General features: G+C 38.8%; 1 protein-coding gene across 14 annotated transcripts in view; it reads right to left on the bottom strand.

The window, feature by feature from the left end:
- Nucleotides 1-22732, bottom strand: part of TFDP2 (transcription factor Dp-2) — a 194476-nt gene that overhangs the window by 63756 nt on the left and 107988 nt on the right. For 2 of the 14 annotated variants that reach the window (XM_055412554.2, XM_055412562.2), the window contains exon 1: nucleotides 19929-20009. The exons of 7 other annotated variants lie outside the window; for them this stretch is intronic. Coding sequence is in view for 4 of the 7 variants with exons in the window: in XM_088840113.1 (XP_088696239.1) it covers nucleotides 15624-15768; nucleotides 19929-19991 (208 nt within the window). In the remaining 3 variants the exon portion in view is untranslated. Of the gene's footprint in view, nucleotides 1-15623; nucleotides 15769-16876; nucleotides 17356-19776; nucleotides 19799-19928; nucleotides 20203-20289; nucleotides 20376-22732 lie in introns of those variants that run through there. 5 more of the 14 variants (XM_088840113.1, XM_088840106.1, XM_055412529.2 and 2 more) reach the window with 5 other exon arrangements.

The raw sequence follows: 22732 nt of genomic DNA, 5'->3' as shown, positions 1-22732 counted from the left end.
GACCCCAGGCAAGGGAGCCCTCTAAGTGCCTGAATGGGCGTAGCTACAGAGAAAGATGGCCAAAGAGGCCTTCTGATCAACAGCTACCAGAGGCTTGAAAAAAGACTTGATAGGGCCATAACTCCAGTGGCTAAGGCAGTCCGTGTCCCTGCACACTTGGTGCTGCCAGGGTCCCTGTGACCCAAGCAACTATGCCATCTTCATGCTCAACCTTCACTGGGGCAGAGCAGCCACAGGCAAAAAAAAAAGGCTTGCGTCTATGCACGTGGGATCACTTCAGTTGAGTCCAACTCTGTCCTGTGGACTGTGGCCTGCCAGGCTTCTTTGTTAGGGGGCGTTCTCCAGGCAAGAATACTGGAGTGTATTGGCCAATACCAGTTGCCATACCCTTCTAGAACACTATATTTCCTGCTGCCCTAGCAGTCAACCTCCCTGAGTCACCTGGTGCTGCCAGAACCCCTGTGACCCAAGCAGCTGCACCACCTCCTCACCTGGCCCTAACAGGGGCAAACCCAAGTCCTCCAGGGCAGCCTCAGGGGCAAACCCCAGTGGACGACCCACATGCAGAGGTGGAAATAAAACCACAGTTGAAACCCAGGGGCAGTGCGGCTAAGGAAGACAACCCAAAACCTTCCCAGCAATCTGTACAAGCTACAAATTAAATCCACATTATCAACTAGGCAGATTCTGTGTCTATGGAATATATCAAAGGACATTGAGAGCTCCCACCAAAAAAAAAAATGCTCTAGTTCTGATAGCTGTGGACACTGGAGGCAAGAACACACAGGAGTAGGACCAGATTAGAAACTGAGCTGCCCCCACAGCAGGTCCAGAGACCAGCACAGTGTTGGAGGGCATCCTAGGGAGGTGAGGTGGACTGTGACTCCAAGTGAGGGAAAGGACCCTTAAAGCAGTGACTCACGAAAAAAACATTTATTCTTCTTATGTTTTGACTTGTTACGTAGCTTCTTTTGATTTTTTTTTCCTTTTGTCCTCCTCCCTACACCCCATACTTGTCAATTTTATTGGCATGATGAAATCTAATTAAGCTTTTGAGTGTTTTTTTCCTTCAATCACACTTTTTATTGTTATAAACCTCTGCCTCTACATTGGGCTTTTGCAGTTATGTGGCATTTTCCTTTTTTCCCCCCCTTTCCTCTTTGTTCTTTTTCCTTTACTTTTAAAAAAAATTTTTAATTCTTTAAAACCTATTATTATTTTTTCTACATTTATTCCTTTGCTTTTTCTAACATTCTTTTCCCCTTGCAGTTAATCTTTAATGTATATAAATCTTCTTTATCTACCATTATTTAGCTTTGCATATCTATCCTTTCTTCCTTATCTTTATTTCCTTTCCTCTCAAAATATTTGTTAGTTTTGTTTTCATTGCTTTATTCCTCAGGCAGCACCTTGCTTTAGTTTTGTTTCCCAGTTTCTGCTTTAGTTAGTTTGTTCTTAACTGGTAGATATAATTTTTGGTTTCGTTTGTTCACCAAGTAAATCTATTGTACTTTCTTTTGCTGGACTATTTTGATTTTGCTTATGGACGTATATGTATATGTGTATATTCCATTATTTTAATTATTATTTGCCTGATTTTGTAACTGCTGTATGTCTGGGGTTCATCTTTGGTTTCTCATTTTTGGGTATAGGCTTTATTTAATCTCACTTAAGAAATGCAATGCCAAAGAATGCTCAAACTACCACACAATTGCACTCATCTCACACGCTAGTAAAGTAATGCTTAAAATTCTCCAAGTCAGGCTTCAGCAATATGTGAACCGTGAACTTCCAGATGTTCAAGCTGGTTTTAGAAAAGGCAGAGGAACCAGAGATCAAATTGCCAATATCCGCTGGATCATCAAAAAAGCAAGAGAGTTCCAGAAAAACATCTATATTTCTGCTTTATTTACTGGTTCCAAATAGGAAAAGGAGTACATCAAGGCTGTATTTTGTTACCCTACTTATTTAACTTATATGCAGGGTACATCATAAGAAACATGGCTGGAGGAAGCACAAGCTGGAATCAAGATTGCCAGGAGAAATATCAATAACCTCAGATATGCAGATGACACCACCCTTATGGCAGAAAGTGGAGAAGAACTAAAGAGCCTCTTGATGAAAGTGCAAGAGGAGAGTGAAAAAGCTGGCTTAAAACTCAGCATTCAGAAAACAAAGATCATGGCATCTGGTCCCATCACTTCATGGGAAATAGATGGGGAAACAGTGGAAACAGTGTCAGACTTTATTTTTGGGGCTCCAAAATCACTGCTGATGGTGACTGCAGCCATGAAATTAAAAGACACTTACTCCTTGGAAGAAAAGCTATGACCAACCTAGGGGAAGGGGGGAAGTTGCTCAGTCGTGTCTGACTCTTTGTGACCCCATGGACTGTAGCCCACCAGGCTCCTCCATCCATGGAATTTTCTAGGCAAGAGTACTGGAGTGGGTTGCCATTTCCTTCTCCAATGACCAATCTAGACAGCATATTAAAAAGCAGAGACGTTACTTTGCCAACAAAAGCCCGTCTAGTCAAGGCTATGGTTTTTCCAGTGGTCATGTATGGATGTGAGAGCTGGACTATAAAGAAAGCTGAGCTCAGAAGAATTGATGCTTTTGAACTGTGGTGTTGGAGAAGACTCCTGAGAGTCCCTTGGACTGCAAGGAGATCCAACCAGTCCATCCTAAACAAGATCAGTCCTGGGTGTTCATTGGAAGGACTGATGTTGAAACTGAAACTCCAATACTTTGAACACCTGATGCGAAGAACTGACTCCTTGTAAAAGACCTTGATGCTGGGAAAGATTGAGGGCAGGAGGAGAAGGGGACAACAGAGATGAGATGGCTGGATGGCATCACCGACTCAATGGACATGGGTTTGGGTGGACTCCAGGAGTTGGTGATGGACAGGGAGCCCTGGCATGCTGTGGTTCATGGGGTCGCAAAGAGTCAGACACGACTGAGTGACTGAACTGAATGCCATAACAAACCACTTGTGGAATCTTCGTTCCCAACCAGAGATCAAGCCATGAGCCTTTGGAGTGGGGGCACTGACTCTAAGATCCTAGACTACCAGAGAACTAATCCTAGGGAGTATCCAATAGTGAGAACTCCTACAAAGGAAACCACTTGAATAAAAGACCTAACCACTCAGTAGCACCCTGTGCATCCAAACAACAAACAAAACAAAAAAACAAACCCAATCATCAACTGACAGGATTACCACCTCACTCAGCCTTGCCTATCAGAGGAAAAACAAACAAACAAAAAACTTAGCATAAATCTTACCCTATATGAAGCTTACACAAACCACTCCACCAATCTTAGTGGGGCAGAAAACAAAAGGAAGAAAGAATTCAACCTTGAAGCCTGGGGAAAGGAGACCTCAAACACAGTAAGTTAAAAAAAAAGAAAAGGCAGAGAAATACTGCACAAATGAAGGAACAAACTAGAAACACAGAAATCCAAGTAAATGAAGAGGAAATAGGCAAACTACCTGAAAAAGAATTCAGAATAATGATAGTACAGATCATCAAAAACCTTGAAAACAGAATGGAGAAAATGCAAAAATCACTTAAAGACTTAGAAGAAATAAAGAATAAATATATAAACAACACAACTAACTGAAATTAAAAATACTCTAGAAAGAATCAACAGCAGAATATCAGAAGCAGAAGAATGAACCAGTGATGTGGAAGATAAAATGGTGGCGATAACTTCTGAAGAGCAGAATAATGTAAAATGAACTGAAGATAGTCTCAGAGACCTCTGGGACAACAGCAAATGCACAAACATTAGAATTATAGGGGTTACAGAAGTAGAGAGACAAAGAAAGGGTATGAGAAAATTTTTGAAGAGATTATAGTTGAAAATTTCCCCAACATGGAAAAGGAAACAGTCAATCAAGTCCAAGAAGTGCAAAGAGTCCCATACAGGATAAACATGCCAAGACACATACTAATCAAACTAACAAAGATTAAACACAAAGGAAGAATATTAAAAGCAGCAAGGGAAAAGCAAAAAGTAACACACAGGGGAAACCACATACGTTTAACAGTTGATCTTTTAGCAGAAACTCCGCAGGCCAGAAGGGAACGGCAGGATATATTTAAAGTACTGAAAGGGAAAAATCTACAACCAAGATTACTCTACCTGGCAAGGATCTCATTCAAAATTGATGGGGAAATCAGAAGCTTTTCAGACAAGTAAAAGTTAAGAGATTTCAGTACCACCAAACCAGCTTTACAACAAATGTTAAAGGGACTTACAAAGTCAAGAAACACAAGAGAAGAAAAAGTTCTACAAATCAAACCCCAAACAAGAAAATGACAACAGGAACACATATATCAATAATTATGGATTATATATATCAGCATATATATATATATATATACATAGTATATATATTAGCAATCTATGGATTCAATGCTATCCCTATCAAATTACCAATGGCATTTTTCACAGAACTAAAAAAAAATTTTCACAATTCATATGGAAACACAAAAGACCCCAAATAGCCAAGGCAGTCTTGAGAAAGAAGAATGGAGATGGAGGAATCAAACTTTCTGACTTCAGATTATACTACAAAGCTACAGTCATCAAGATGGTATGATACTAATATAAAAACAGAAATATAGACTAATAGAACAAGATAGAAAACCCAGAAATAAACCCATGCACCTATGGGTACCTTATTTTTGACAAAGGAGGCAAGAATATACAATGGGGCAAAGACAACCTCTTCAATAAATGATGCTGGGAAAACTGGACAACTACATGCAAAAGAATCAAATTAGAACACTTCCTAAGACCATACACAAAGATAAACTCAAAATGGATTAAACACCTAAATATAAGACCAGAAACTCAGAGGAAAATATAGGCAGAACACTTGATGGCATAAATCAAAGCAAGATCCTCTACAATCTACCTCCTAGAGTAATGGAAATAAAAACAGAAGTAAACAAGTGGGATCTGATAAAACCTAAAAGCTTTTGCACCGCAAAGGAAACTATAAGCAAGGTGAAAAGACAACCCTCAGGATGGGAGAAAATAACTGCAAATGAAACAACTGACAAAGGATTAATTTCCAAAATATACAAGCAGCTCATATAACTCAATACCAGAAAAACAAACAACCCAATCAAAAAGTGGGAAAAAGACCTAAACAGACATTTCTCAAAAGAAGACATACAAATAGCTAACAAACACATGAAAAGATGCTCAACATCACTAATTATTAGAGAAATGCAAATCAAAACTCCAATGAGATATTACCTCGTACCAGTCAGAATGGCCATCATCAAAAAGTCTACAAACAATAAATGCTGGAGAGGATGTGGAGAAAAAGAAATGCTCTTGCACTGTTGGTGGGAATGTAAACTGATACAGCCACTATGGAAGACGGTATGGAAATTCCTTAGAAAACTAGGAATAAAACCACCATATGACCCAGCAATCCACTCCTAGGCCTATACCCTGAGGAAACCAAGGAAAAACACACATGTATCCCATTGTTCACTGCAGCACTATTTACGATAGTTAGAACATGGAAGCAACCTAGATATCCATCGACAGATGAATGGATAAAGAATTAGTGGTACATATATACAACAGACTGGTACATATACACCAAGGCTTCCCTGGTGGCTCAGATGTTAAAGCGTCTGCCTGCAATGCAGGAGACCTGGGTTCGATCCCTGGGTCAGGAAGATTCCCTGGAGAAGGAAATGGCAACCCACTCCGGTATTCTTGCCTGGAGAATCCCATGGATGGAGGAGCCTGATAGGCAACAGTCCATGGGGTCACAAATAGTCGGACACGACTGAGCAACTTCACTTTCACTTTCTTTCATACACAATAGAATATTACTCAGCCATAAAAAGGAACCCATTTGAGTCAGTTCTGATGAGGTGGATGAACCTAGAGCCTATTATACAGAGTGAAGTAAGTCAGAAAGAGAAAGATAAATATCATAGTCTAATGGCTTAAAGCTCAACATTCAGAAAACTAAAATCATGGCATCTGGTCCCATCACTTCATGGGAAATAGATGGGGAAACAGTGGAAACAGTGTCAGACTTTATTTTTTTGGGCTCCCAAATCACTGCAGATGCTGATTGCAGCCATGAAATTAAAAGATGCTTACTCCTTGGAAGGAAAGTTATGACCAACATAGAGAGTATATTAAAAAGCAGAGACGTTACTTTGCCAACAAAGGTCCGTCTAGTCAAGGCTATGGTTTTTCCCATGGTCATGTATGGATGTTGGACTGTGAAGAAAGCTGATCGCCGAAGAATTGATGCTTTTGAACTGTGGTGTTGGAGAAGACTCTTGAGAGTCCCTTGGACTGCACAGAGATCCAACCAGTCTATTCTAAAGGAGATCAGTCCTGGGTGTTCATTGGAAGGACTGATGCTAAAGCTGAACTCCAATACTTTGGCCACCTCATGCGAACAGTTGACTCACTGGAAAAGACTCTGATGCTGGGAGGGATTGGGGGCAGGAGGAGAAGGGGACGACAGAGGATGAGATGGCTGGATGGCATCACCGACTCGATGGACGTGAGTTTGAGTGAACTCCGGGAGTTGGTGATGGACAGGGAGGCCTGGCGTGCTGTGATTCATGGGGTCGCAAAGAGTCGGACTCGACTAAGCAACTGAACTGAACTGAATGCATATATACGTAATCTAGAGAAACGGTGATGAAGAATTTATTTACAGGGCAGCAATGGAGAAACAGACATAGAAAACAGACTTATGGACATGGGGAGAGGGGAGGAGAGGATGAGATGTGTGGAAAGAGAAACATGGAAACTTACATTATATGTAAAATGGATAGCCAACGGGAATTTGCTGTATGTCACAGGAAACCCAAATCAGGGGCTCTGCATCAACCTAGAGGGGTGGGACGGGGAGGCAGATGGGAGGGAGCTTCAAAGGGAGGAGGATGTATGTATACATCCATCAATCCATGTATGGTTGATTCATGGTGAGGTATGACAGGAAATAACAAAATTCTGTAAAGCAATTATCCTTCAATTAAAAAAAAAAAACCTACATATACACATAAGTTTACAGATGCAGAAAGAGTCTGGCAAGACAACAAACTTAATAGAGGTTACCTCTGGGTGAGTAGTAAGAAAAAATGTTTTCCTTTGTTTTATACTTTATTATTATTAAAAAGTTTTATGAACATGCAAGCATTTGTTTTATAATGTAAAAACCTATTACTACTCTGAACCAAAAAAAAAAAAAAGAGTGACAGGGAGTCAGCCAGTACTGTTCATACAAGGTGAAGATCTATAAATGAAGCATCTCTGTTTTACAATTAGTAAAAATGAAATTTGTTTCAGGAGCAGTTAAAGGGACTCTACTGGGATTTCACAATTGTAATATCTAGAAATAAAAAAATGTATTTAGACATAATTTACTTTTCATAAAATCAACTAGGCTCAGCAGCAGAAATATAATTTTTTTGATTCAAAAAGACATTTAAATAGGTTACAAACATCCAGCCTCCTGAAATGCCAGCTCCATTAGGAGTAAACCAAACCAAGGCTAAATAATTTTTCATAAGTACTTGGCCTTAATTCACAGCTGCCTGGCAACAGGGTCCTGACACTGTCCAGAAGCCAATGTCTAGCACATGATGTATTTATTAAAAACAAAAATTTAAAGACCTGCCTGGATTCTGATCTTGGCAATTCCCCGAATTAACTAAAATGAGACCAATCACCTAGGAAAGGGGCTCGAAAAAGAGCTAAAACTTATGCCAAATCTTGGTAGAGGCACAAAATTTTGCCTCACATTTTATCTTGATTTCTTGAATAACTGGAATCCTTCTGTTTTCCATTAGAATTGTCCAGACACCAAAGAGTTCTTTCACTCGTAATTCTTGGGGGTTGGGGGTGGCCCGCGTTTCTACTTATAGTTAATCACCTTTAATATGTCCAATTAAAATGAAAAATGCAAATAACTGAAGTTTGTTACGATGTCAGTGAACTTCCCAGATGGCGCTAGTGGTAAAGAACCCGCCTGCCAACGCAGGAGACGTAAGAGGCACGGGAAGGAAGATTCCCCTGGCGACGGGCATGGCAACCCACTCCGGTATTCTTGTCTAGAGAATCCCCATGGACAGAGGAGCCTGGTGGGCTACAGTCCATGGGGTTGCAAAGAATCAGACATGACTGAAATGCCTAAGCACGTATGATGTCAGTACAAGTTATGTTTTATCTTCTGGGGAAAAAATGTTTGGCCTTGAACTAGCTTTGGGGAAAACCTCCATCCAAGCCTATCACATCCTCCTAGAAGAACCATATTAGTAACTTATTATAGGAACAAATATGCTTATTTTATGGGTTTATAAATATCTCAAATCAGAAATTGTTAACATCCCATACATACAGGGTCCAAACTTCACAGGACAAGCTAAACCTACAGCCCTAAAGAAAAGTTTAAAAATGTGGTGGTATATACATGTGTTTGTCAAACTCATAGAACTCTAGGCTACAAAGGGTTCATTCTACTGCATGTAAATTGCATCTTAATTTTAAAATTAAGTGTGGAAAAAAGTGCCCCATGCAATTTATTTACTTATTGCTAAGAGGCTAATTACAGATTAAACAATCCTCTTGCTTGTCCTCTTCTGTTACCTACTTTACAAATTTATTTTTTAAACAGGTAGTTCATGGATTTGTCTAAACGACATTCTTCCAGCTACTGTCTCTTTTGAAAACCTCTTGCATCATCACAATCTATCCCCTTCTGCTGGATCATTCTTATCTGCATATGAACACACATTTTTTTTCTTTCATCTTAAAAGCAGAACACAAAAACACAGCTAAGTTTCCTTAACTATGTACACAGCTCTCCAGCTACCAATTCATTTCTGCTGCCCTTCACAACAACAAAACTCATAAAATCAGTCAACATCTGCTCTCTCTACTTCTCCACTGTTTTCTTTAACCCGCTCCCCAACTTCACTGAATTAGTTCTTACCAAGATCATCTCCATGTTGCTAAATCCAATGGTCAATTCTCAGTTTTCAACTTAACCTTAATCTACCAGCCATATCTGATACTTTTCAAAATCACACCTTCCTCTCACTTTCCACTTGGCATCCAAACCTCCATTCTCTCTTGGTTCTTCTCCGAACCACTGGCTTCTCCTCATTTGTGGCTGCTGAAGCCTCCTCTCGAGAAACAATCGAGAGCCCTTTGTACTGGTCCTCTGACTCTTCTCTGTCAACTCTTCCTCACGAGGTGGTATGACAGCTCCTGTCAGACTCGTGTATCCAACTATCCTTTGGCATATCTCCATTTTGATGTTTAATCGTTACCTCAAACTTCACACACTCGAAACTGAACTCTTAATACTCCAAATCTCTGACCGCTCCCCATCCCACACGGAAAACTCCTTCTCCCATCTCTCTCTTCACCGCAGTAAATGTCAGCTCCATTCTTCAACACTTTATAGACCAAAAGAGATCACTATTGACATTCTCTTAGATTCTACATACAATCCATTAATAAATCCTACTGGCCCTATCTTTAAAATGTATTCTGACTAGAGAACAAAGTTGTGGTTACCAGTTGAGGGGGGACAGACAATATAGAGGTTGGGGAGTGGGAAGCACAAATTATTGGGTGTAAGATAGGCTCAAGGAAGTATTGTTCAACATGAGAAACACAGCCAGTGTCTTGCAATAACTGTTCATGGAAAGTAACCTTCGAAAACTACAGATACTAAAAAAAAAAAGTAAAAGCAGATGGACAATGAAAAATGTAACAAAATGTACCAAAAAAAAAAGTAATAGAAAAACCCCCAAACAATCTATGTACAAAGAGGTTGTGTCAGATATTGCTGGTTTATATTTATGATGGTGGTCCTCATTTTGAATTTTCATTTAGTTCTTTGCTATACATCTGTATCCATACCCACAATAAAAATGATTTAATGTTTACAAAAAATAAAATAAATGTGGGACTTCCTTGGTGGTGCAGTAGCTAAAACTCTGCACTCCCAATGCAGGGGGCCTGGTTTTGATCCCTGGTCAGAGAACTAGATCCCACATGCCACAACTAAGAGTTGCAACTAAAGATCCCACACGTCATGCCGCAATGAAGACCCAGCACAGGGAAATAATTAATAGTATCAAGCCCTCAATAAACTCATAGTTTAAAAAATAAATTAAATAAAATGTATCTTTAATACAACCATTTCTCATGCACTCTACTGCTACCACTCTGATCCAAGTGACCATTTCTATCTTGAATTATTGTAATGGGTTCCTGATTCATCCACCTGTCCTGCATTAGGCTCACCTAACCCCACAACTCTATTCCCAAGCTTTCCAATACAGTAGTCATTAGACAAAAGCTATAAAGCACTTGAAATGTAGTTAGCACAACTGAGGACCTAATTTCTAAACTTTTGTTGTTGTTGCTTAGTCGCTAAGTCCTGTTCATCACTAATACCCTTTGCAACTCCATGGTCTGTAGCCTGCCAGGCTCCTCATGCCTGGGAAATCCAGTGTGCAGGATTTCCCAGGTAAGAATACCGGAGTGAGTTGCCATTTCCCTCTCTAAATTCCTAAACTTTTAAAATTTTAATTAACTCAAATTTACAAACTGAAGCAGGAGAAAATATTTTTCCATTAAAAACAGTATGACTATTTTGGTAGTACTGCATTTCACCCCAATTGCTGAAACTTTAACATCTAAACTGAAATGCGCTTTAAGTGTAAGAGAACAGATTTTGAAGGCTAAGTAACCAAAATCTATCTCACTAAAAATCTGATTATGTTGACTACATGTTCAATGATAAATGTTCTAGATATTGGGGTAAATAAAATTTATCATTCAGGTTAATCTTATCTGTTTCTTTTCACCATTTTAACCTGGCTAATAGAAAATTTAAAATTATGTGACATGTCATCCTACTAAACAGCACTGCTCTATTTGTCAACACACATCTGAGTGATCCTGCTTTGTGGAGTGATTCTCTTCCAAACTCTCCAGCTGACTTTGCATATCAGTTAGCATAAGTCCTTAAGATGGTTAATGGGGCCCAAGGTCACTTGACCCCTCCTTTCTGACATCATCAGCCATCAGATATCTCCCCATCTCTCCCTTTGGTGTACTGCATTCACCCAGGACTGTGTGCTGCTCCTCAAACCATGTCCAGCAGTTTTCTCCCTCATGGCCTTTCTCTCTCAAGTTCCCTCTGTTGATAACTTTCTTCCCCTAGATATCTATCTATGTGCCTTATTCCCCAGTTTCCTTAAAGACTCTGCTCAGTTGTCAGTGCATCAGAAATGCCTGATTGCCCCATGTCAGCACTTCTTCATTCACCATGATTTTTCACCACAGTACTTCTGTTTGACTGTACTGCAAATTTACATTTACTTTCTTGAATGATCATGACACATCTGTCACAAAGACACATGCCCCCCGATGTTCACTGTAGCATTATTTACAACAGCCAGGACATTGGAACCACCTAAATGTCCATCAAAAGGGGAATGGATAAAGAAGATGTGGTATATGTATGTATATATATATGTATGTATAGGTATATACACATACATAGGTAAATACAATGGAATACTACTCAGCCATAAAGAAGAACAAAACTAGGTCATGTATAGAGATGTGGATGGACCTAAAGACTGTCATACAGAGTGAAATCAGAAAAACAAGTATATATTAAAGCATATATGTGGAATCTGAACAAATTGGTATAGACCATTGGAAACACAGATGTAGAGAACAAATGAAATGTATGGACACCGAGGGAGGAAGAGTGGGTGTGGGATTAATGGAGAGACTGGGATGGACATATACACACTATTGATACTATGTATAAAACAGGTAACTAATGTGGCTCACTGGTAAACAATCCACCTGTCAATGCAGGAAATACAGGAGATGCAGGTTTGATCCCTGGGTCGGGAAGATCCCCAGAGGAGGAAATGGCAACCTACTCCAGTATTTTTGCCGAGAAAAATCCTGGCATGGACAGAGGAGCCTAGTGGGCTACAGTCTACACGTTCACTAGAGAGTCGGACTCAACTGACAAAGTCAGACTCAACACACAATGAGCACATACTGTATAGCACAGGGAACTCTACTCACTGCTCCACAGTGACCTCAATGTGTAGGAAATACAAAAAAGAGATGTGTATACTTATAGCTGATTCACTTTGCTGCACAGTAAGCAAAAGCTAACACAACATTGTAAAGTAACTATACTCCAATAAAAATTTCAAAAAATATATGTCAGATGAATGAATGCGTGGAAGCATGTGATACAAATTCAGGAGATAGGCATATTATTCAGTGAAAACAAAATCTCCTCCCATCACCAACCACCACCTAACCATTCCCCCTTCCCTAGTGACAGCTACGATGCCAGTTTCTATATAACCTTTCAGAAATACTCAAGGCATATACTAACATATATGCATATATATCCTTTTTCCCTTACACATATGGTTAAAAAAATCTCAGTTTGCACATTGCTTTTTTATCACTTAACAATACTTTCAGATGTCTTTCCCTACCTATTTACATACATATGTAATTTTGCTTCAACATTTACTTTGTTAGCTATATTTCTTTTTATAGCTCTAGCAGCTTGAGTCCCTTAATAATGGAAAGCTTTTAGTGTTACAAACATTAATAGTAAAATCTTTCTATTACTACAAATAATGCTGCAATGACTACATATATCTTTACACACATCAGTTGTACCAAATATCTGTACAAATTCACCCTCTGTTCAGAAATGTATGAATGTATCCATTTCTACTTAACCTTACCAACTAAGTGTTTTATTAAACTTTATTTCTGTCAAGCTTTAGGTTAAAAATAGCATCTCACTTTGATTTTATTTTGGTTTTATTATTATGAATAAGGCTAATATGCTTTGTTTAAAAGTCATCCAAATTCTCCTTCCTGAGAATTAGGACCATCGTCCTATTGGCTGTTAGTGATTCATTGGTGGACTCTCTTTAAATACTGAAAGAGTAAGAATATTCTTTGTTATACCTGGTGAAAATATTTTTCCCAATTTGATACTTGTCTTTGGCTTTGTATATGATTTTCTCTTCACATTTGAAAAGAATGTTGTCAATCTTATACTTCTTTCCTTTTATGACTTTAATGTCATATTAAAAAGGTCTGTGAACACATAAGAGATGTAGGTTAAATCTCTGAGTCAGGAAGATCCCCTGAAGGAGGGCATGGCGCACTCCAGTATTCTTGCCTGGAAAATCCCATGGACAGAGGAGACTGGTGGGCTATAGTCCACAGGGTCACGAAAGAGTCGGACAAGACTGAAGTGACTTAGCATGCAGAAGTTTGGTATTTCCAGTTAGATACGCTACTCTTGAATTTAATTGTCATTCATTACATACTAAAGCCTGTATTAAATATCCCCCATGTTTTCTACTTTGATACCTTCATTTAAAATTTTACCTCCTTGACTGTTCTAAATGCCTTTAGAACAGTCTTTGGGACTCTGTGGGAGAGGGTGAAGGTGGAATGATTGGAGAGAATGGAATTGTAGCATGTATATTATCATAAGTGACCAGTCCAGGTTTGACGCATAAATTTTCCTCTGTTCATTTCTTTGCATTTGTGCTTTTTTAATAAAATTCTTTTTTAGAAATAAAAAAAATAAAAATAAAAATAAAACTTTGTTGGCAAAAAAAATAAATAAATAAAAAAATAAAATAAAATTTTACCTCCTTGACCATCTGGAACTTATTTAACGTGAGAAACGAAGGACCCAATTTTGCCCCCTACATGGCTACTTTAGGCTACCAGCGGTAGATGGCTACCATCTAATGAGAACTCTACTCCCCTCTCCCACGCTACATGAAAGTCTACCTTACTGACTACCTTCAGTCGTACTGCTAAGTCTGACTTATTGACTGTCTATTTGCTCCACTGATGTGCCTCTTTATGTGACAGCACCACATGCTTCTCTTTGTTCATGATTAACATTTCCAACAGAGAATAAGGAGACTCAGAAAGTATCAAGTGTTTCCCTCCTTCCCACATTACCCTTTAATTATTTGTTAATAACAGTTTTAAAGGACTATAGATCAGTTTCAAATACAGTACTAATGAGGTCAAGTCACAGGTCGATTCTGGAAGAGGCCTATTCATTCTGCAAAAGGAAGATTCCACAGTCTTCAGACTCTATTTCTAATTCTAGCCAGTCATCAAGCAAATAACATATGTCACTGAAGAGAGAGTGGGGTAGGGAAAACAATATGATGGTTCAGGGGATATTTATCACCTTTATTTGAAAAATAACTCAGGCCCCACAGATCAACAGCACCATCTTCATAAATCAAGCACAAATTAGTTTGCAAAGATAGCATATCCAACTAGAAATAGCAAATCTGTAAAGATAGTAAAATATAGCACATCCATGTATAAGATGCATGTCGGGATTGGGGACTGAAATTAAATAAATCTGCAGTCACTCTGACTTCGTTTGTTAACTCTTTTTTTTTTTTCTTTCTATTTACGGTTTAGCTATATACTGGGCATTACCTGTATGCGCCCCATAACACTGCTGTGTTCTATACTGTTGCATCTGTACTCAATCATGTTCACCAAAGTTGCTAAGATTAAATCCAACACCATTACTATACTTTGTAACATGGGTGACCATGGTATCACTATAATTGGTAAGGTTGAGAAATAGAAAAGTTCATAAGATCTCCAAAGTTATGGGTAAAATGACCTTTAGTGTATGTGGTTCCAAAATGGAAATCAAGCATCCTTACAGCATAAATGAAGACAGAAGAAGTGAAATGCACATTCCTATATATCACAGGCATGGAAGCCAGAATTGGAATGTTTTTGCAGCTGTCAGAAAACAAGACTTCTAGGATTCCGCCCCCAAAGGACCACCTAACCAGAATCTTTCCAAGGAACCAGAGAGGATCCTTGAAGTGACCATAACCCCCCACCCCCCCAAAACAACAACTCTACAGCCCTCAGAGCATACTCCCAATGGGCCAATACATCTTTATGTCAGTCCTTCCTTGCCCTGGAGGATCCAGTCTTTTCTCTTGGCTTTGATAAGCATTTTTACTTGGAGGACACCTTTTAAGACCATTAGCTAGCTCTCCCTTTCTCTGGTATCCATAACCATAAATACCCTGGATTCTTCAATCTGAAAGGAGAAAAACATTTCTTTCTCCCTCTCCTCACATGTCAGAATTTAAAGAGGGCCTACTAATTTCTTAAATGAGCTGCTAACTCAAGCTCTGGTATCAGGAATATTATAATTGTTTTCGTTTAGTTTATCAAATGTCAAAGCTAAAAGATCTTAGAAATCATATGGTCCATTCTCCCTGGGTTTCTTTTGTAGGACTTTCCCTTTACAATGTCCATCCAAAAACATTCAGCTCTTCTAGAGGCTGGATCCTACTGTTTTTCAATGGCTTCTTTATCTTTAGTTAAAATATGTCCCTTTGTCCTTTTTCTGTTTACCTTGCTGAGACAAGGACAACTTTTAATTCTTGATTTCCACGTCCACCTCCTTAATTAGGATTTCCAAGTGTTGGACACATTATCTTCTGATTAATAATTAAGTTTACCATATGGTCTCAAACGACTTGGTTCTTCCAAGCCTTCCCAGTAATTCTTCCCATGTGCCTGGTCATAGACGCAAAGAGGGTGACAACAGTGGCAGAGGGTAGTATCCCTCTTCATCAAAATACGTTTCTGGGCTCCACTAGACACCTAAAGAATCAAAAACCAGGTGGCAATGAGTATTTTAAATAAGTACCTCAGATGATTCTGAGGATCAAGCAAGACTGGGACAAATTGCTACAAGTACCCTTTTTCTCTGTGTTCAAATTCAGGAAGTAATGATGCCTAAGTAGGCTCTTTCTACTCCACTTATCTCCATTTTTGCCTTAAAAAGAGAAAGGGCCAAGTGACCCTTATTTATTAGTAATTATTATTATTTATCGTCTCTTATTCTCACATGCTATACCTTTTCAGTGTTTAGCCTATTTTCAGCCACTACTTTTAGCACCTCACCAGAGCCAACAGACCCACCAGATGGCACATAGACGCTGTCTGTTGTCTAGGAAAGAGAGTGAGCGGAAAGCAGCATATTTTATCTTGGACCAACAGCCACTGAAAGGCTGGAGCAGATCAACACAGCTGGGTGCAACCACAAGATCAGGCCTGAGGAGCACTGGAATGCCCAAGGGCACTTGATTGGAAATCACTCTCAGGAAGAAGCCCATAACCCCTCTGAGATGCTAACTTGCTCCAGACCCTGTCACAAATAAATCACTCAGATAATAAAGAATCTGCCTGCAGGAGACCTGGGTTTGATCCGTGGGTCGGGAAGATCCCCTGGAGAAGAGAATGGCCACTCACTCCAGTATTCTTGCCTGGACACAGGAGCCTGGGGAGCTAGAGTCCATGCAGTCATAAGGAGAAAGACACAACTGAGCGACTAACACTTTCACACTTTCAAGAGAAGCTCTTTTTCTAATATTTACAAAAGGTGCCAAAGGCTACAGACAGATTCAGTTTAAAAGTTGAGTTCTTAAAACAAATTTAAAATTTTAGGAAACAAACTCAAAAAAGACCAAAGACCACTCATGAATTAGAATTTCAAAGCAGCTCTTTTCCGTAGCAAATAAAACCTGGGATTATTGTATTCCATATGCCACACTGTTAACTCATTCAAAACTGTACTGTTATTGATACTCTTATTTCAATACTATGTTCCACTTGAGAGCTATCACTGAAGCTACATTTAAACCGTACTGTCAAGAACACAAAATCTTAGACATCAGTACCAACAAACTCTTTCGTATTGAAATCTTACCCATGAAAAGATTCTGCAAACTTTTTAAAAATAAGTTCTACTGGGTCCACTTGGTACACAGTAAGTGCTCAGTTAGAAGTCTCTTCATTTCTCTGGCAGAGAAATTGCCAAGAGAGCTGCCAAACTGTGCAAGAGAAAGCCCAGTGTCAAAAACAAAGCCCCCTGCTGATGATCTCCAGCTTCAGAGTCAAGAACCAAAAGTTCACTTGAAAACTGGTTGCTTAAAACTTGGTAGAAAGAAAGAATGTTATTACACCATAGGTTCCTGCAGCCACTTGCAAAACAGAGTTAGCTCATAATACACTTAAAGCACAGCTCTTGTACCTGCTCCTTAACAACAATGTAAAAAGGTTTTCTTTTCAGAAAAACATAGGCATCCGGCAAATCTTCCCTATGACTCGCTCACCAGAGATGAGAGATTTCTAGGTCACCATGAATGGTTTCTAATGGCATAAAAATATGTAAAGCCAAGAAAACATCTATATCAGCCACTCTTTGAGTCTTCGGAATTGGAGAGAAATGAATAGGAAAGGATCACACCCCTCAGACCTCAGTTTTTGCTTAAGAGTTTACACATAAGGCAGGAACCACAGGTATTTCACTCCAGAAGTCTTCATTCAGTATGCTATTCTTAAATTGAAAGCTTAACAGTCTCAATGACTTCTGCACTGCTGTTGCTGATGTGGTAATGTACTGCCATACTTACATTTATAATCATAAGTGACATATTTTTGATAACTATAACCCATGATGATGTCAAAGTTATGTATCACATGTGAAGTCACTTTTTTTTTTTTTTTTTAGGGCTCTCTAGTCCATTAAAACTATATATATTCTTTGGTCAAAATGATAAAGATTCTTACTCTAATCAAACCTATAACTTGGTAAATCCATTTTAAGCTCCTGTAAGTTAGTTATCTTAGAGAAAAACAATTCAACTGCTCCATAATGCTATTCCTTAAACCCTTAATCTTAATTCAAAAAATGGTCTGAAAGTTTCAAAATCTCTGAATTCTGCTGTCATTATGTGAAGCAAAGAAAATCCTCTGGGAAGCCCAGAGATCGTAGCGAGGAGCAAGAGAAATTTTAAATAATCTCCTTTAACGTTGCTATCTTTCCCAGTCCTCTCCTTAGACCAGCTAAACATTCAGAAAACCGTTTAACATTTGCTCCATATGCAAATTTGGAACTACGGTTCAAAGAATTTTCTGGCTAGCATATATTACTAACTTCATGGTGCAGGGTGGGGGCTACATTTTAGTAAGTGCCTAATCAGAAATATCTGGTGTTTAGCACTGGTTTCCTAAGAGCTAACTTTAAGAGATGCATAAAATCGTAATATATATAAACAAATACTACACGAGAGCACAGAGCTTCTCTATGTGTTACTTGTAAAAGGTTTAGACATTTTTACTTTACTCATTATGAACTTCACCAAGTGAAAAGCCATTTTTTGACTGCTTTCATTTCATGCATATTGCTTCCAAGCTCTTCTTCCTTCTTACCCTTTTCAGCAGATAAACATTCTCCTCTTTCCATGAGCTTACTTGCTCTAAGCTTACTATCCTTTTTTTTAAAAAAAAGAGGGAAACTACAACACATCATTTCAATTAAACTCAAAATATTATATATGGTTTAATGATCATTTTCTCTATCACTAACTTTCTCACATTTCCACTAATGACACATAAATTATTTTTAATTAAAAAACACCTCTTCAAAAAGTATGTTACTTGGAATACGTTACTCTATACTGTTTCTCAAATCCTCAATATAAAAGAATAAATTTAAATGACTATATTTTCTTTATTCACTAATTAAGTCAGATTTATGACCGCCCCTCCCCATTCCAACTACTGTGAATTTTGAATGAAACAACCTCAATTGTAACAGAAGAAACATCTGTTGCTTTTTTTCATCAGGGCTTTCCACACTGAAAAAAAGCCTCTGCCTGACCTACCCTCCCTTTCCACCCGCCACCCCCAACACTAAGTTCCTTCAAATTTTTCTTAAAAGTAAACATATTATTGAAAAGTGTACCATGTCCATTTAAAATGTCATAGTTTATCTAGAAACATTCACTTTCATCAGAAACATTCACTTTACTGAAGTTCAAAGAACGAGTAAATGTTACATACACCACAAAACCAGAGTGGGGGAATACTCATTGTAACTGAAATGCAGGCTTCAAGAGTACACTTGAAGAGATCAAGCTGTCACACATTCTGGGCTAAGCAGGACTGTTTATGACTAAAATTTTCTTCACAGGATCCAGATTCATATAGGATCTTGCACGCTGTATTTTCCTTGCCAATCCAATGCTAACATAATGGCAGTCCCTACCAAGAGGCAGACACCAAATGGTGCCACCCACACTCTCACACTGTGCCTGGTAATAAACCATAAAGCAGTGGAATGCACCGGCCCCTTTATGAGCAAACAATGCCTGAGCTTCATTAGAATACAGCTGACATTTTCAAAGCACAAATACTTTTAAGAAAAATGAACTAGGAAAAAAGGGAATGAAACAGCTATAAAAGCTGAAATATTTTTCTTAAGTGTCAAGTTTATTCCAAAGATCCCGAGGAAGCGGATTTTACTCTTGACAATTTCAAAGTTTTCATAAATGAGAAAAAAAAAATTGTATGGTAAGACGCAAAGCTTATTTTATTAACCACTGGAAAGAAATGAAAGTAAAAACTCCCTTCTGAATTGCATTCACAAGTAAGAACCACGAAGTACCTTTAAAAGGATTTGTTTCTTTAATTGCTTCTTTGGTTCTTGAACAGAGAAAATGGAGCTCCAGAATTATTTTTACGTTTTAATTGATATGTATAAGTAATTGAGTGATGAACTAAGCTTACTCTACCCCTCCCCCCTGCCCACCCCAACCCCCATACCCTGTAGTTTTCCTGTCTGCAACAAGCAAGGACGTCTTGAAATCGGCGTGCTCCTGGCTATTTATCAATTTAACACTGCTGCTGTTGAAAGAATATAAAATAAACGCTGTAAAAACGCACCCAGCACTAAGAAACAAAATGATCCCTCTTACCTGGTCTAAAGAAGCATGCCTCTCACTGCAGTACCAACAACACTCTACCGTCTTTGTTACCATTCAGTGGAAACTTGAGACTGTGTCAGACGTGAGCAATCGAGCTCAGAGACGCTCAATTTAACATACTTCTCAGTAAAACTAAAAAGATGCTCAAGAAAACTGTTTTGTTACTGGCTTTTAAAAGAGGAGTACTGTCTAATGCCCCAAAAACATTTACAAAGAAACAAAGTCATATTAAAGACTTTCAGAAACAGACTTAAAATAAAAGTGGTGAAACAACACAATGCCTAACTCGACCCTAACGCTTTTCTAAAAATCACTTGAATTTCAACTGGCCAAAAAATAGGATGGAACTTACTCATGAACTCTGCATATTTCGAATTATACATGTCAGGGTATTTGCTGGCTCCGAAGCAGTCACAAAGGAGGAGATTTTAGTGCATCCTGAAGGCAGAGCAAAAGCACCGTGAGTTGCAGGGGGGAAAAAAAAGGAGAAACTCTTGAAAAACTGGTCAGCCTTTTCAACCTAAAATAACTGTCCAGCTCCTCTGGGAGGAAAAAAAAAAAGTACTGGTTCTGCCCCCTGAGATAGGAGGTTATGCTTCAATGCCAAAATGAATGACAGGCCCATTTCTGATATCAACAAAGAGCAGCTTAGTGGTGTTCGAATTTTTTTCACTTTCCCACACAGTTAGAAGTTCTAATTTTTTCAGGTTAGTACCTTTATATCTAGGGTTAAGTACCTTTCACTCCTTTCCCAAGAGAGAACCGAATTATGTTATCCTAGTTTTTTAAATGATTAATTAAAAATACATACATAATTATCTTACTGTTTTTTCCTAGGCAGGAAGCTGAACAAAAGATGACCTCTTAAATTCCTTTCCAAATCTAACCTTTGCTGTATCAGATTACCATATGACTAATTATTAATATTAATAAGGTGTTCCCCATCCTGCCATGAGGACATCAAGAGAAACAAAAAGTAGGTAACAAATATAAAAAGATAAAGGAGATGATAAACTTTTCAACTAGCTAGGTGCAAAATCATTTATTAAAGTGCATGTCTCAGATTATAAAAATTCAAAACAATAAACACTTCTGATCAACAGACATATGAGCCAAGCACTATTTTGGGCTCTAAGATACAGCAGGGAACACAACAGACAAAAGTCAAATGTAATAAACCCCTGTCTCCAGTGGGTTTGCTTGTATCTCAGGTCCCTGAAAGTATAACTCCTGGATGACTAAGGTACCCTTCTTCCTTTGATTAGGTATCACCTAATGTGAAATATTCTCCCTTGTGAGTATAGCTTACTCCAGAGGGCAACGATCTTCTGCTTGCTTCATTGCTATATCCCCAGTGGCTAAGACAGAGACTGTTAGACACTCAAACATATACTGAAAAAAACACTCCAACAGAGCTTTTTCTCAGCCAAATTTTTCTTTATAAGTGGATTATGTATGTACCACATCTTACACACAGAGATATGTAAAAAAGATACAGCACAATGTAAATTAAATTGAACTGCAAATACTTATTAGCTTAAAACTGAAAAATACAACCTCAATAGGCCTGTAGTTTTTCTAAAATCTGTTTTCAGTAACAGATATGAGGTGACTGTAATATCTGAGTAAAGGAATCAGTTAAAATTCTATACACTAAGGTTTTGTAGACCATCATTTTTCAGGGACATTTTGAATTAAAAAAAAAACAAAACAAGAAACCTGAAAATTACACTGCACCCAATCAGTTTTGTGTATTAAAATCTAGTATGAATACCTCTATTTATACACCCACATTTGAAAACAACCTTCCTATCCCTGCTTCTCACTATTCTATATGCCTTACCAGAAATAACACAATAAATAAGCGCATACCTCTGACCTACGAGGTCAGCCCAAAGTAATAGCCCATGTCACCCAAGGCCAGGATATTCCAGGGCTAGAAAAGGTCATACCTACTCTGTTACAGTCTTAAAGCAAAATGAAATTAAACTTTCTAGTACTCAGGTACATGGATCCTACTTCTAGGATCCCTAGGATTAGACAGTGATCTACATGTTCAAATATTCTATCCGCAATAGTTAGTACAATAAATTAACCTGAGGTCAGGAAGATGCTGTGATGACTGAGGGCAATAAAATAACATGGAGCCAGGGCTTCCCTGGTGGTCCTGGGGTTAAGAATCCGCCTTGCAACGCAAGGGACACCGGTTCCATTCCCTTGCCAGGAAGACCCCACATGCCACAGAGCAACTAAGCCCGCGCAGCACAACTGAAGCCCGCATGCACCGAGAGCCTGCGCTCCGTAACAAGAGAAGCCACCGTATAAAAGGCCCACACACAACCAAGAGCAGATCCCACTCCCCGCAAGTAGAGAAAGCCCTTGCAAAGCAACGAAGACCCAGCACAGCCAAAAAGTAAATAAATAAACCTTAAAAAAAAAAAAGATGGAGGCAAAGTAGGATTCCACTGATCCTGAAGGCAATGTTGCTTCTCCCTGACTACCATTCACCTTTCCTTTGTATCAGGCAATGAGCTAAGCAGCAAACTGACCTACCCCCCACTGTCTGCTCCAGAGCTCTGATCTTAAGCTTACCTCTGTTCTTCCACATTTCTTCTCCTTATCTGCCCTCCTTGCCAGTGCCTTCTTTCAACTTCCAAATCCTTCACTCACACTATCCTTTAATCTACTCCCAAGCCCTTCTAAGAAGGCAGCTTGAGCACTACCTTCTGTATACCTTCATGAGCGTGTGATACACTGTGGGGAAATTCATGAGTCTTCCCATTTGCAGAATAAAA

The sequence above is a fragment of the Moschus berezovskii genome, chromosome 1 (assembly GCF_049115385.1).
Source record: "Moschus berezovskii isolate FMDL1 chromosome 1, NW_MosBer_1.0, whole genome shotgun sequence".
Taxonomy (NCBI): domain Eukaryota; kingdom Metazoa; phylum Chordata; class Mammalia; order Artiodactyla; family Moschidae; genus Moschus; species Moschus berezovskii.
This window is presented reverse-complemented; position numbering and strand designations above follow the sequence as displayed.